This window comes from Oncorhynchus clarkii, unplaced genomic scaffold (assembly GCF_045791955.1).
Source record: "Oncorhynchus clarkii lewisi isolate Uvic-CL-2024 unplaced genomic scaffold, UVic_Ocla_1.0 unplaced_contig_1477_pilon_pilon, whole genome shotgun sequence".
NCBI classification, from domain to species: domain Eukaryota; kingdom Metazoa; phylum Chordata; class Actinopteri; order Salmoniformes; family Salmonidae; genus Oncorhynchus; species Oncorhynchus clarkii.
The window spans coordinates 67501-83759 of record NW_027258097.1 but is presented as its reverse complement, the minus strand read 5'-3'; the positions used below and the strand labels follow the sequence as shown (position 1 = coordinate 83759).

General features: G+C 47.5%; 1 protein-coding gene across 1 annotated transcript in view; it reads right to left on the bottom strand.

Moving 5' to 3' along the window:
* Positions 1-241: 241 nt before the first annotated feature.
* The window catches only part of LOC139395369 (wolframin-like), a 26520-nt gene continuing 10502 nt past the window's right edge, over positions 242-16259 (bottom strand). Inside the window, exons 4-18 of the mRNA XM_071142938.1 lie at positions 15024-15197; positions 13621-13677; positions 11994-12106; positions 10520-10609; positions 10068-10313; positions 8877-9042; positions 8701-8813; positions 7980-8143; positions 6835-7072; positions 4752-4937; positions 2574-2690; positions 2041-2394; positions 1440-1526; positions 731-874; positions 242-560 (exon numbers count right to left, since the gene is read on the bottom strand). Of these exons, the coding sequence (XP_070999039.1) occupies positions 459-560; positions 731-874; positions 1440-1526; positions 2041-2394; positions 2574-2690; positions 4752-4937; positions 6835-7072; positions 7980-8143; positions 8701-8813; positions 8877-9042; positions 10068-10313; positions 10520-10609; positions 11994-12106; positions 13621-13677; positions 15024-15197 (2351 nt within the window). The 3' untranslated portion in view covers positions 242-458. The remainder of the gene's footprint in view (positions 561-730; positions 875-1439; positions 1527-2040; positions 2395-2573; positions 2691-4751; positions 4938-6834; positions 7073-7979; positions 8144-8700; positions 8814-8876; positions 9043-10067; positions 10314-10519; positions 10610-11993; positions 12107-13620; positions 13678-15023; positions 15198-16259) is intronic.

Sequence of the window (16259 nt, the reverse complement as noted above, 5' to 3'; positions counted from 1 at the left end):
GCAGCTCGTTGCCGTGGTAACGAGCCACCTCATGAAAAAAAAATAATACAAAATGGCTTCCAGAAGAGAACACAGCAGCAACTGTGTGTAACTGTAGCAACCGTTCCCTTCGGGTGTTCCAACCAGAGACACGCCCCTTTTCACGCCTCCGTCCGTCTGTCCATCAACCCATCCCTTTAAATCACTAAGTTGCTCTACAAATGAAGTTGTATTGAATTGAATTCCTTCATTTCCTATATCCCCCCCCCCCCCCCCGAGTCCATTTTGAAAAATGGCTGCCACTGTCTCTTCCACCACTAGTTGGTCACACGTTGATCCTTTAGGACAGGAAGGGAGGGGGGAGAGGGGGAGACAAGGTCCAAGACAAACTATTATACACATTAAAACATTCCAGGACAAAAATAAAGTTGTACTGTATTTTTCTCCCAGTCACTACATCTCTCTCCTTCCTCGTCCTGTCACACGTCGATACGTGCCGAGAGGAAGGGAGAGAAGAAGAAGTCGAACGCGAACTTGACGGAGTTGAGGGTGGTCCGTCTCCAGTCTCTCTCGATCTTCACCTGCAGAGAGGAAAGTACAGACACATGGTCCTCTGTAAGGCAGTTGGTAGGAGCTTGCAAAAGCTAGGATAGTGGGTTCGATTCCCGGGGGCCTCCCACGTGTAAAATGTATGCGAGCACGACTAAGTGTCTCCGGATAGAATTATCTGCTAAATGGCACTATATGTTACCTGTCCGGCAGCGGTCAGAAGGGAGGAGTCACAGTCCAGACAGTAGATGGCCTTCAGCTCGAAGGACGGGACCTGGCCCCCCAGACGACCCTCCAACGTAGTGCTGAACTCCACCAGGCTGCCGGGCTGCAGGCGCAGCAACACCTAGACAACACCAACAGCTTCATCATTTAGGATAATCATAATAGCAGCAACACCTAGACAACACCAACAGCTTCATCATTTAGGATTATCATAATAGCAGCAACACCTAGACAACACCAACAGCTTCATCATTTAGGATAATCATAATAGCAGCAACACCTAGACAACACCAACAGCTTTATCATTTAGGATTATCATAATAGCAGCAACACCTAGACAACACCAACAGCTTCATCATTTAGGATAATCATAATAGCAGCAACACCTAGACAACACCAACAGCTTCATCATTTCGGCCTTTTAGCAAATGAAATGCATACATTTTACATTCGGGAGACCCCAGTTTTTTAATAGGTTATTAATCATTTTAATGTAACGTTATTTAATGGGAACACCGAGATAACAACAGAGTTGTGTATTTAGAGTGTAAGGACAGTGAGGTTTATGCACTATGAAAAGGCCAAACTCTGTCAATACATGGCTTTGGACAACACCAACAGCAATAGGTTAATAATGATCATCGTTAGAACAGGGTTCTATGAGTACCTAAAGGAACAGGGTTTACCTGTCTGAACTCATGACTGGCCACCAGTTTGATGTCTCTGGCCCGGTCCTCTGGAACCCCGTCTTCCTCGGGCATCCCCACGCCCACCTCAAATCAAATCAAACTTTGATTATAGTACATAAAAATAATTGTTAAAAAAAAATCACACTTTACATTAAAACAATACAATTAAAAGAAGTAAAAGTAGATAAATAACAGACCATAAAACACAGAGTATATCTACAACTAAATTACTAAAGTTACTAACTAAACTGAATAAAGGCCCCGGTCCAGTGGGGCCCAGAGGGTAGAACAGAGTATATCTACAACTATTACTGGTCCCGTGGGTCCCCGGGGGTAGAACAGAGTATATCTACAACTATTACTGGTCCCTTGGGGCCCAGCGGGTAGAACAGAGTATATCTACAACTATTACTGGTCCCTTGGGGCCCAGCGGGTAGAACAGAGTATATCTACAACTATTACTGGTCCCTTGGGGCCCAGCGGGTAGAACAGAGTATATCTACCACTATTACTGGTCCCTTGGGGCCCAGAGGGTATAACAGAGTATATCTACAACTAAGCCAGGCTAAAAAATTTAAACGTTGCCTGTATCTCTTACCTCCAACACATAGCTGTCGTATCGCTTCACGTGACACGTGTGTTTGGCCAAAGCCTTGATCACACACAGCTCCTCCTCTTCCTGCTGCTGGAGGAGGACGGCCGTCGGCACGGCAACGCCAAGCACTGTGGCGTTGGCGTAGTCGGCGGCGGTGAGGTTAGCATTAGCGCCGGTTGCCGTGGCGTCGGGGGTGTTGGTGGAGTTGTTACGCAGCGGGTCACATTTAGGATAGGTCTCTCCGTAAAGACAGCGTAACCAATCTCCCATGAACACCGGCAGCAGGTTGATGACGGACTGGGCTCCGTTCTCAGTTTCCGCTACACGCACCTGCCTGAACCTCCCGGTCCACGTCACCTTTATTAAAAAAAAAGGTTTTGTTGAAAATGGCACAATATTCCCTTTACATACAGTATAGCTGGTGTCAGAATGTTTAAGTGATGTACCTGGTGTCAGTGTACCTGGTGTCAGAGTGTACCTGGTGTCAGAGTGTGTTTAAGTTATGTACCTGGTGTCAGAGTGTTTAAGTGATGTACCTGGTGTCCGTCCAGGTGTGTACAGAAGATCTGTGTCTGAGCCACACCTTTCACCTTCCAGGCAGGAGGACCACACAGCTGCCCGTACTGTCTCCAGGTCAACGTAGAGTTATACCCCTAAACATCAACATTGCATTTCATTCAATACAACTAAAGATTAAATCAAATTAAAGCACTAATACGTTTTTAAATCAGTGGAGTGCATTTAGCTATCTTTACACACTTTCCAGTACGAAGCGAGCCAAGTACAGCCCCAGTTATGGTCCCATCCAGTACAAAGCCAAGTACAGCCCCAGTTATGGTCCCATCCAGTACAAAGCCAAGTACAGCCCCAGTTACGGTCCCATCCAGTACAAAGCCAAGTACAGCCCCAGTTATGGTCCCATCCAGTACAAAGCCAAGTACAGCCCCAGTTACGGTCCCATCCAGTACAAAGCCAAGTACAGCCCCAGTTACGGTCCCATCCAGTACAAAGCCAAGTACAGCCCCAGTTATGGTCCCATCCAGTACAAAGCCAAGTACAGCCCCAGCTACCATCCAGTACAAAGCCAAGTACAGCCCCAGTTACCATCCCATCCAGTACAAAGCCAAGTACAGCCCCAGTTACGGTTCCATCCAGTACAAAGCCAAGTACAGCCCCAGTTACGGTTCCATCCAGTACAAAGCCAAGTACAGCCCCAGTTACGGTTCCATCCAGTACAAAGCCAAGTACAGCCCCAGTTACGGTCCCATCCAGTACAAAGCCAAGTACAGCCCCAGTTATATCCTTCCTGTTTGGCCCTGTCCGGGGGTGTCCTCGGAATGGGCCACAGTGTCTCCTGACCCCTCCTGTCTCAGCCTCCAGTATTTATGCTGCAGTAGTAGTTTATGTGTCGGGGGGCTAGGGTCAGTTTGTTATATCTGGAGTACTTCTCCTGTCCTATTCGGTGTCCTGTGTGAATCTAGGTGTGTGTTCTCTAATTCTCTCCTTCTCTCTTTCTCTCTCTCGGAGGACCTGAGCCCTAGGACCATGCCCCAGGACTACCTGACATGATGACTCCTTGCTGTCCCCGGTCCACCTGGCTGTGCTGCTGCTCCAGTTTCAACTGTTCTGCCTTAATATTATTCGACCATGCTGGTCATTTATGAACATTTGAACATCTTGGCCATGTTCTGTTATAATCTCCACCCGGCACAGCCAGAAGAGGACTGGCCATCCCACATATGCTCTCTCTAATTCTCTCTTTATTTCTCTCTCTCGGAGGACCTGAGCCCTAGGACCATGCCCCAGGAATACCTGACATGATGACTCCTTGCTGTCCCCAGTCCACCTGACTGTGCTGCTGCTCCAGTTTCAACTGTTCTGCCTTATTATTATTCGACCATGCTGGTCATTTATGAACATTTGAACATCTTGACCATGTTCTGTTATAATCTCCACCCGGCACAGCCAGAAGAGGACTGGCCATCCCACATAGCCTGGTTCCTCTCTAGGTTTCTTCCTAGGTTTTGGCCTTTCTAGTGAGTTTTTCCTAGCCACCGTGCTTCTACACCTGCATTGCTTGCTGTTTGGGGTTTTAGGCTGGGTTTCTGTACAGCACTTTGAGATATCAGCTGATGTACGAAGGGCTATATAAATACATTTGATTTGATTTGATTTAGTTACGGTTCCATCCAGTACAAAGCCAAGTACAGCCCCAGTTACCATCCAGTACAAAGCAAGCCAAGTACAGCCCCAGTTACGGTCCCATCCAGTACAAAGCCAAGTACAGCCCCAGTTACGGTCCCATCCAGTACAAAGCCAAGTACAGCCCCAGTTACCATCCAGTACAAAGCCAAGTACAGCCCCAGTTACCATCCCATCCAGTACAAAGCCAAGTACAGCCCCAGTTACCATCCAGTACAAAGCCAAGTACAGCCCCAGTTACCATCCAGTACAAAGCCAAGTACAGCCCCAGTTACCATCCCATCCAGTACAAAGCCAAGTACAGCCCCAGTTACGGTCCCATCCAGTACAAAGCCAAGTACAGCCCCAGTTACGGTCCCATCCAGTACAAAGCCAAGTACAGCCCCAGTTACGGTCCCATCCAGTACAAAGCCAAGTACAGCCCCAGTTACGGTCCCATCCAGTACAAAGCCAAGTACAGCCCCAGTTACGGTCCCATCCAGTACAAAGCCCCTTCCTCCCTTCCTCTTTACCTGCAGTCCCTCGGAGTGGTACACGTACATCCAGAAGAACAGCATCACCATGGTGACGCAGCACAGGATGAGCTTGACAGCGCCGCGTTGCGACATGGAGTGGAACACGTCCATGAGAGACAGGCCGAAGCGCGTCCACAGCCTCAGTGTCACCGGCACCGCGCACACGGCCAGCGTCACAATCATCTGACAGAACAAAACTTTATTGACCCAACGCAATGTGGACATTATAGTGGTATTATAGTGGTATTATAGTGGTATTATAGTGGTATTAGTGGCATTATAGTGGTATTATAGTGGTATTATAGTGGTATCAGTGGTATTATAGTGGTATTATAGTGGTATTATAGTGGTATTATAGGGGCATTATAGTGGTATTATAGTGATATTATAGTGGTATTATAGTGGTATTAGTGGTATTATAGTGGTATTATAGTGGTATTAGTGGTATTATAGTGGTATTATAGTTGTATTATAGTGGTATTATAGTGGTATTATAGTGGTATTATAGGGGTATTATAGTGGTATTAGTGGTATTATAGTGGTATTATAGTGGTATTATAGTGGTATTATAGTGGTATTATAGTGGTATTATAGGGGCATTATAGTGGTATTATAGTGGTATTATAGTGGTATTATAGGGGCATTATAGTGGTATTATAGTGATATTATAGTGGTATTATAGTGGTATTAGTGGTATTATAGTGGCATTATAGTGGTATTATAGTGGTATTATAGTAGTATTATAGTGGCATTATAGTGGTATTATAGTGGTATTATAGTGGTATTATAGTGGCATTATAGTGGTATTATAGTGGCATTATAGTGGTATTATAGTGACATTGTGGCATTACAGTGGTATTATAGTGGTATTGTAGTGGTATTAGTGGTATTATAGTGGTATTATAGTGGTAGTAGTGGTATTATAGTGGTATTATAGTGGCATTATAGTGGTATTATAGTGGCATTATAGTGGTATTATAGTGGCATTATAGTGGTATTATAGTGACATAGTGGCATTATAGTGGTATTATAGTGGCATTATAGTGGCATTATAGTGGTATTATAGTGGTATTATAGTGGTATTATAGTGGTATTAGTGGTATTATAGTGGCATTATAGTGGTATTATAGTGGTATTATAGTGGTATTATCGTGGTATTATAGTGGCATTATAGTGGTATTATAGTGGCATTATAGTGGTATTATAGTGGCATTATAGTGGTATTATAGTGGCATTATAGTGGTATTATAGTGACATTGTGGCATTACAGTGGTATTATAGTGGTATTATAGTGGTATTATAGTGGTATTGTAGTGGTATTATAGTGGTATTAGTGGTATTATAGTGGTATTAGTGGTATTATAGTGGTATTATAGTGGTATTATAGTGGCATTATAGTGGCATTATAGTGGTATTATAGTGGTATTATCGTGGCATTATAGTGGCATTATAGTGGTATTATAGTGGTATTATAGTGGTATTAAAGTGGCATTATAGTGGTATTATAGTGGCATTATAGTGGTATTATAGTGACATTGTGGCATTACAGTGGTATTATAGTGGTATTATAGTGGTATTATAGTGGTAGTAGTGGTATTATAGTGGTATTACAGTGGCATTATAGTGGTAGTAGTGGTATTATAGTGGTATTATAGTGGCATTATAGTGGTATTATAGCGGCATTATAGTGGTAGTAGTGGTATTATAGTGGTATTATAGTGGCATTATAGTGGTAGTAGTGGTATTATAGTGGTATTATAGTGGCATTATAGTGGTATTATAGTGGTATTATAGTGGTATTATAGTGGTATTATAGTGGCATTATAGTGGTATTATAGTGGTATTATAGTGGTATTATAGTGATATTATAGTGGCATTATAGTGGTATTATAGTGGCATTATAGTGGCATTATAGTGTTTTGATTTGTGTATTTTGTAAACTGACCTCACTAAATGAAACAAATGCAAATGGAGAATAAAGTTATGGCCATTTGGGATCACAACAGAAACAATCCCCATCGTGTTTTTAAACTGTATGTACTGCGTGCATGTCTCTTTAAAACTGCCGACCAATCATCACCTTGGTGAGCTCCAGCTCCAGGAACCATTTGACCAGCTGGATGAGGACCATGGCGGCCAGCCCTACGGCCAGCACGGGCAAGGCAAACAGGAACAGGAAGTAGCCAACGCAGGTCCGGATGAGTCCCACGGGGGAAGAGTTTTGGAGCAACACCACAGAGAACTCACACCACAGGAAGCAGACCAAGTAGGGGACCAGGAAACAGTAGGTCCCACGGAAACCACGCTGCCTAGCCATACTGGGGGAGGAGAGGGAGGGGGGGGGGATAGGAGGGAGAGGGAGGAGAGGAGGGGTGGTGAGGAGGGGGAGGGAGGAGGAGAGGAGAGAGGGGGGAGTAGGGGTGGTGAGGACAGGAGAGGAGGAAGGGGTGGTGAGGAGAGGAGAGGAGAGGAGAGGTGGGTGGTGAGGAGAGGAGAGGAGAGGAGAGAAGAGGAGGAATGGGTGGTGAGGAGAGGGAGGAGAGGAGAGGAGGGATGGGTGGTGAGGAGAGGGAGGAGAGGAGAGGAGAGGAGAGGAGGGATGGGTGGGTGGTGAGGAGAGGGGGGATGAGAAACCAACATGTTACGGTGAAGCCTCAAACAGTATATTTATGCCTGGATGACTTAGGCTTTTCAGGGACAACATTCTAACTGAAAATGACTTCGCTACTCTTCCTATATGGAGTAGAAAGCTCACATGGAATGTGAACGTTCACAAACCTTGCCCTTGTCGAACACACATCAGATGTGATTCCATTTATCTATTTTCCAGACATTCAAAGAGACTTCCAGGAGCAGGTAGGGATGCCTTGCTCAAGGGCACATCAACAGATTTTTAAACTTGTCGGATCAGGGATTCGATCCAGCTACCTTTTGGTTGATTGACCAAGAGTCCAGCCGCTAGGCTAACTAACGCCATATTCCATAGTGCTCACCTGAAGAACAGGCAGTAGAGGTGGAGGGACTGACCTGAAGAACAGGAAGTAGAGGTAGAGGTACTGACCTGAAGAACAGGAAGTAGAGGTAGAGGTACTGACCTGAAGAACAGGAAGTAGAGGTAGAGGTACTGACCTGAAGAACAGGAAGTAGAGGTAGAGGTACTGACCTGAAGAACAGGAAGTAGAGTTAGAGATACTGACCTGAAGAACAGGAAGTAGAGGTACTGACCTGAAGAACAGGAAGTAGAGGTAGAGGTCTAGCAGGCAGGGCAGACTGATCTTCATCACCACTGAGTCCCCTAGTGGCAGGGTAGTGAAGGTGTGGCTCAGCATCCTCAGCAGAACAGCACTCCGGGGCAGGAGACTGGTCAGGGAACACAAAGACGTTGCCACCTACAGACAGAACCAGACACAGGACCAGCAGTAATATGTGTTATAATATATCTGGTCTCTGGTCTAAAGTAGTGCACTATATAGGGAATAGGGTGCCACAGGTCTCTGGTCTAAAGTAGTGCACTATATAGGGAAGAGGTTTCTGGTCTAAAGTAGTGCACTATATAGGGAATAGGGTGCCACAGGTCTCTGGTCTAAAGTAGTGCACTATATAGGGAATAGGACTCTGGTCACTAGTAGTACACTATATAGGGAATAGGGCTCTGGTCACTAGTAGTTCACTATATAGGGAATAGGGCTCTGGTCACTAGTAGTTCACTATATAGGGAATAGGGCTCTGGTCTATAGTAGTACCACTATATAGGGAATAGGGCTCTGGTCTATATTAGTACCACTATATAGGGAATAGGGCCCTGGTCACTAGTAGTGCCACTATATAGGGAATAGGGCCCTGGTCACTAGTAGTTCACTATATAGGGAATAGGGCTCTGGTCACTAGTATATAGGGATTAGAGTGCCTATATAGGGATTAGGGTGCCGTTTGGCCTGTGTCTGACCTCAGTGATGAGCGCCCGTTTGGCGTAGGTGGCGCCCGAGGGACTCAGGCTCTTGTAGCTGACCACCGTGAACAAGATGGCTACCGTGGACAGCTCCGAGCAGGGGATCCATCCTATAACACAGACACACTGGTTAGCCTCATAGACACACTACACACACACACACACACACACACCTTTATCAGCGACGGGGAAGGAGAAGACGATGAAGAACACCGATATCAGGAAGTAGAGGTAGGGTTCTAGATTGTTCCAGCCGAAGTTAGACTCTGCTTGCTCCACGTCCAGGCCAGGCTCAAACCTGGTCAGCAGGGTTGTTAGGGCACTGAAGTTCTCCCACGCCTGGAGAGGAAGAGGAGGAGGGAGTGGAAGAGGAAGAAGAGGAAGAGGAGGAGAGGAGAGTGTAATGTTAGTTTTAAGGAGAAGAGAAGAGAGGAGAGTGTAATGTTAGTTTGAGGAGAGGAGAGGGTAATGTTAGTTTGCGGAGAGGTGAGTGTTAGACTCTGCTTGCTCCACGTCCAGGCCAGGCTCAAACCTGGTCAGCAGGGTTGTTAGGGCACTGAAGTTCTCCCACGCCTGGAGAGGAGGAGGAAGAGGAGGAGGAGGAGGAAGAGGAAGAGGAAGAGGAAGAGGAGGAGGAGAAAGAGGAAGAGGAGGAGGAAGAGGAAGAGGAGGAGGAGAGGAGAGTGTTAGACTCTGCTTGCTCCACGTCCAGGCCAGGCTCAAACCTGGTCAGCAGGGTTGTTAGGGCACTGAAGTTCTCCCACGCCTGGAGAGGAAGAGGAGGAGGAGGAGGAGGAGGAGCAGGAAGAGGAGAGGAAAGGGTAATGTTAGTTTGAGGAGAGGGTCATGTTAGTTTGAGGAGAGGAGAGGGTAATGTTAGTTTGAGGAGAGGGTAATGTTAGTTTGAGGAGAGGGCAATGTTAGTTTGAGGAGAGGGTAATGTTAGTTTGAGGAGAGGGTAATGTTAGTTTGAGGAGAGGGTAATGTTAGTTTGAGGAGAGGGTAATGTTAGTTTAGAGGAGAGGAAAGGAGAGGAGAGTAGAGGAAAGGAGAGGAGAGGAAAGGAGAGGAGAGGAGAGGAAAGGAGAGGGTAATGTTAGTTTGAGGAGAGGAGAGGGTAATGTTAGTTTGAGGAGAGGAGAGGAGAGGGTAATGTTAGTTTGAGGAGAGGAGAGGAGAGGGTAATGTTAGTTTGAGGAGAGGGTAATGTTAGTTTGAGGAGAGGAGAGGAGAGGGTAATGTTAGTTTGAGGAGAGGAGAGGGTAATGTTAGTTTGAGGAGAGGAGAGGGTAATGTTAGTTTGAGGAGAGGAGAGGTTAATGTTAGTTTGAGGAGAGGAGAGGGTAATGTTAGCTGAGCTCTACCTTGCTGCTCTGGAAGATGCGTAGCGTGCAGATCACCATGGAGATGAAGGAGAGGTAGAAGACGAGGAGTGGGATGAAGAAGGCAAACAGGTCAACAGTCAGATTACTGATGATGAAGAAGAAGATGAGCGCATTGACGTGGTGCGTGGGGATCACCGTGCTCAGCCATTGGACGCCGGCGCGAGACGCCCAATCAATGAGCTGATCCTTCACCTCGATGACCGCAGTGATAGGGTACTGCAACACCTGGAGATGGAGAGGGAGGACGGGTGAGAGAGGAGAGAGGAAGGAGGGAGGGGTGAGGGAGTGAGGGAGGCAGGGAGAGGGGAGGAGGGGAGAGGGGTGAGGGAGGGAGTAATGGTTATGGAGGGAGTGGTAGGGGTGAGGGATGGGTGAGTATTTGAATCAATTTTGAAGAGATGTTAGCTGATTGGATGTAATGTCATACTAACCAGGAAGTGTCGTCTGGTGTCCATCAACATGTCACTCCGACCCATCCCCCACACTCCCTTCTGAGGCTTCTTGGGGACCAGGCCACTCTGCTAATGTACAACGCACACACACAACAGGAACACACACACAATAGGAACACACACACAACAGATGTAGTGTCATTTAGGATGCTGACTAGATGTAGTGTCATTTAGGATGCTGACCAGCTGTAGTGTCATTTAGGATGCTGACCAGCTGTAGATTCATTTAGGATGCTGACCAGCTGTAGATTCATTTAGGATGCTGACCAGCTGTAGATTCATTTAGGATGCTGACCAGCTGTAGATTCATTTAGGATGCTGGACAGCTGTAGTGTCATTTAGGATGCTGACCAGCTGTAGTGTCATTTAGGATGCTGACCAGCTGTAGTGTCATTTAGGATGCTGACCAGCTGTAGTGTCATTTAGGATGCTGACCAGCTGTAGTGTCATTTAGGATGCTGACCAGCTGTAGTGTCATTTAGGATGCTGACTAGATGTAGTGTCATTTAGGATGCTGACCAGCTGTAGATTCATTTAGGATGCTGACTAGATGTAGTGTCATTTAGGATGCTGACCAGCTGTAGATTCATTTAGGATGCTGACCAGCTGTCGGGTCATTTAGGATGCTGACCAGCTGTAGATTCATTTAGGATGCTGACCAGCTGTAGTGTTCATTTAGGATGCTGAACAGCTGTAGGGTCATTTAGGATGCTGACTAGATGTAGTGTCATTTAGGATGCTGACTAGATGTAGTGTCCTTTAGGATGCTGACCAGCTGTAGTGTCATTTAGGATGCTGACCAGCTGTAGGGTCATTTAGGATGCTGACTAGATGTAGTGTCATTTAGGATGCTGACTAGATGTAGTGTCCTTTAGGATGCTGACCAGCTGTACTGTCATTTAGGATGCTGACCAGCTGTAGTGTTCATTTAGGATGCTGACCAGCTGTAGATTAATTTAGGATGCTGACTAGATGTAGTGTCATTTAGGATGTTGACCAGCTGTAGATTCATTTAGGACGCTGACCAGCTGTAGTGTCATTTAGGACGCTGACTAGATGTAGTGTCATTTAGGATGCTGACTAGATGTAGTGTCATTTAGGATGCTGACTAGATGTAGTGTCATTTAGGACGCTGACTAGATGTAGTGTCATTTAGGATGCTGACTAGATGTAGTGTCATTTAGGATGCTGACCAGCTGTAGGGTCATTTAGGATGCTGACTAGATGTAGGGTCATTTAGGATGCTGACTAGATGTAGTTTCTCCCCAGAGGCCTGTTGTGCTCTGACTCACTCTGTGTGAGTGTGTGTGTGTGTGTGAGTGCTGTACCTTCTCTCCAGAGGTTTGTGCAGGGCCCTGGCTCACCTCTCTCTCTGTGTGTGTGTGTGTGTGTGTGTGTGTGTGTGTGTGTGTGTGTGTGTGTGTGTGTGTGTGTGTGTGTGTGAGTGCTGTACCTTCTCTCCAGAGGTTTGTGCAGGGCCCTGGGTAGAGCCGGTGCTGGGGGCCATGCCCTGAGTATACCTCTTAGTGATCTCTACAAAGTCATCCAAGTCAACAAACTGACCAGCTATATAGAGAGGGAGAAGAGAGAGAGAGACGAGGGGGAGAGAGAGAGAGGGGGGGGGGGGGGGGGGGGGTAGGGGATAGAGAGAGAGAGACGAGGGGGAGAGAGAGAGAGGGGGGGGGGTAGGGGATAGAGAGAGAGAGTAGGGGGTAGAGGGGAGAGAGAAGGAGACAGAGAGAGAGAGCGGGTAGAGGGGAGAGACAGAGAGGGGGTAGAGGGGATAGAGAGAGGGGGGTAGAGGGGAGAGACAGAGAGAGGGGGGGTAGAGGGGATAGACAGAGAGGGGGTAGAGGGGATAGAGAGAGGGGGGTAGAGGGGAGAGACAGAGAGAGGGGGGGTAGAGGGGAGAGACAGAGAGAGGGGGGGTAGAGGGGAGAGACAGAGAGGGGGGGGGTAGAGGGGAGAGACAGAGAGGGGGGGGTAGAGGGGAGAGACAGAGAGGGGGGGTAGAGGGGAGAGACAGAGAGGGGGGGTAGAGGGGAGAGACAGAGAGGGGGGGGGTAGAGGGGAAAGACAGAGAGGGGGGGTAGAGGGGAGAGACAGAGAGGGGGTAGAGGGGAGAGACAGAGAGGGGGGGGTAGAGGGGAGAGACAGAGAGGGGGGGTAGAGGGGAGAGAGAGGGGGGGGGGTAGAGGGGAGAGAGAGAGGGGTAGAGGGGAGAGAGAGAGAGGGGGTAGAGGGGAGAGAGAGAGAGGGGGTAGAGGGGAGAGAGAGAGAGAGAGAGAGAGAGAGAGAGAGAGACAGAGAGAAAGGGAGAGAGAGAGGGGGAGAGAGATGAAGAGAGAGAGAGAGAGAGAGAGAGAGAGAGAGAGAGGGGGGATAGAGGGGAGAGGGGGTAGAGGGGGGAGAGAGAGAGAGAGAGATGAAGAGATAGAGAGAAAAGGGGTAGAGGGGAGAGGGGGGAGAGGGGGGAGAGAGAGAGAGAAAGGGAGAGAGAGAGAGAGAAAGGGAGAGAGAGAGAGAGGCGGTAGAGGGGGGAGAGAGAGAGAGAGGGGGTAGAGGGGATAGAGAGAGGGGGGTAGAGGGGAGAGAGAGGGGGGGGGTAGAGGGGAGAGAGAGAGGGGGTAGAGGGCAGAGAGAGAGAGGGGGTAGAGGGGAGAGAGAGAGACAGAGAGAAAGGGAGAGAGAGAGGGAGAGAGAGACAGAGAGAAAGGGAGAGAGAGAGGGAGAGAGAGACAGAGAGAAAGGGAGAGAGAGAGGGAGAGAGAGACAGAGAGAAAGGGAGAGAGAGAGAGAGAGAGACAGAGAGAAAGGGAGAGAGAGAGGGAGAGAGAGAGAGAGAAAGGGAGAGAGATGAAGAGAGAGAGAGAGAGAGAGGGGGGTAGAGGGGAGAGGGGGTAGAGGGGGTAGAGGGGGGGGAGAGAGAGAGAGAGAGAGAGATGAAGAGATAGAGAGAAAAGGGGTAGAGGGGAGAGGGGGGAGAGAGAGAGAGAGAAAGGGAGAGATAGAGACAGAGATAGAGATGAGTCATTAAATCTTCACTTCTCTCTCTCCTTGAGAACACCACTCCCACTTACTCTCTCCAGTGACCATGTTCTCCAGGACTTTCTGGGTTTGGTCCGTGGTGGCGCCACCTGTTGGCCGACATTACAGAGTCACTTACACTTAAAGGTGCAACACAGAACGTTCCGGAAAACATAGTGGAATGTTTTAATAATATTTAGGATGAAAACATAGTGGAATTGTTTTAATAATATTTAGGATGAAACCATAGTGGAATTGTTTTAATAATATTTAGGGTGAAACCATAGTGGAATGTTTTAATAATATTTAGGATGAAACCATAGTGGAATTGTTTTAATAATATTTAGGATGAAACCATAGTGGAATTGTTTTAATAATATTTAGGATGAAACCATAGTGGAATTGTTTTAATAATATTTAGGATGAAACCATAGTGGAATGTTTTAATAATATTTAGGATGAAACCATAGTGGAATTGTATTAATAATATTTAGGATGAAACCATAGTGGAATTGTTTTAATAATATTTAGGATGAAACCATAGTGGAATTGTTTTAATAATATTTAGGATGAAACCATAGTGGAATTATTTTAATAATATTTAGGATGAAACCATAGTGAAATTGTTTTAATAATATTTAGGATGAAACCATAGTGGAATTGTTTTAATAATATTTTTGGGACCGGCATACAACATGTGTTTTGAACGCAGCCTAGTGCTGTTGCAATTCACGTAGTGGTTAGTTAGTTAGTTAGTTAGTTAGTTAGTTAGTTACCAGTTTACTGAAAAACTCATCAGCTCCAACTTGTTCCCAGAGAAAGTAACAGGGAAATGTGGAGCTCAAGGTTAAGTGTGAATCCAGGTGTGTGTGTGTGTGTGTGTGTGTGTATCCAGGTGTGTGTGTGTGTGTGTGTGTGTGCGTGCGTGCGTGTTTCCAGGTGTGTGTGTGTGTGTGTGTGTGTATCCAGGTGTGTGTGTGTGTGTGTGTGTGTGTGTGTGTGCGTGCGTGCGTGTTTCCAGGTGTGTGTGTGTGTGTGTGTGTATCCAGGTGTGTGTGTGTGTGTGTGTGTGTGTGTGTGTGTGCGTGCGTGTTTCCAGGTGTGTGTGTGTGTGTGTGTGTGTGTGTGTATCCAGGTGTGTGTGTGCGTGTGTGTGTGTTTCCAGGTGTGTGTGTGTGTGTACATCCAGGTGTGTGTGTGTGTGTGTGTGTGTGTATCCAGGTGTGTGTGTGCATGCGTGTGTGTGTGTATCCAGGTGAGTGTGTGTGTGTGTGTGTGTGTGTGCGTGTGTGCGTGCGTGCGTGTTTCCAGGTGTGTGTGTGTGTACATCCAGGTGTGTGTGTGTGTTTCCAGTATTGTGTGTGTGTGTGTGTGCGTGCGTGCGTGTTTCCAGGTGTGTGTGTGTGTACACCCAGGTGTGTGTGTGTGTTTCCAGTATTGTGTGTGTGTGTCGTACCGTGCACAGCATTGACCTGTCCAACGTTCTCCATCATCTCAGACACCGCCATCTTCTCCTTCCTGTCGGGGTTCAGCTTCCTGAACATCATCATGGCCGCCTTCCGGACCGTCTGCTCAAACCTGCTCTCTGTCGACAGACGACGCACCTCCTCCTCATTATCTTCACCGATACCTGGGAGGTTCACACACACACACACACACACACACACACACACGCACACGCACACGCACACACAGGTAGAGTAAACACACACACGCACACACAGGACGTGGGTAACCAGTGAACTGCACAGGGTGGTATTCAGGACGTGGGTTACTACAGGCTGGTTTTCAGGACGTGGGTAACCAGTGAACCACACAGGGTGGTATTCAGGACGTGGGTAACCACAGGGTGGTATTGAGGACGTGGGTAACCAGTGAACCACACAGGGTGGTATTCAGGACGTGGGTAACCACAGGCTGGTTTTCAGGACGTGGGTAACCAGTGAACCACACAGGGTGGTATTGAGGACGTGGGTAACCACAGGGTGGTATTGAGGATGTGGGTAACCACAGGGTGGTATTGAGGACGTGGGTAACCACAGGGTGGTATTGAGGACGTGGGTAACCACAGGGTGGTATTGAGGACGTGGGTAACCACAGGGTGGTATTGAGGACGTGGGTAACCACAGGGTGGTATTGAGGACGTGGGTAACCACAGGGTGGTATTGAGGACGTGGGTAACCACGGGGTGGTATTGAGGACGTGGGTAACCACGGGGTGGTATTGAGGACGTGGGTAACCACAGGGTGGTATTGAGGATGTGGGTAACCACAGGGTGGTATTGAGGATGTGGGTAACCGTAGGGTGGTATTGAGGATGTGGGTAACCACAGGGTGGTATTGAGGACGTGGGTAACCAGTGAACTACACGATGGTATTGAGGACGTGGGTAACCACAGGGTGGTATTGAGGACGTGGGTAACCACGGGGTGGTATTGAGGACGTGGGTAACCACGGGGTGGTGTTCAGGACGTGGGTAACCACAGGGTGGTATTCAGGACGTGGGTAACCACAGGGTGGTATTCAGGACGTGGGTAACCAGTGAACTAAAGGGTGATATTCAGGACGTGGGTAACGAGTGAACTACGCGATGGTATTCAGGATGTGGGTAACCATAGGGTGGTATTCAGGACATGGGTAACCACAGGGTGGTATTGAGGACGTGGGTAACCAGTGAACTAGACTATGGTATT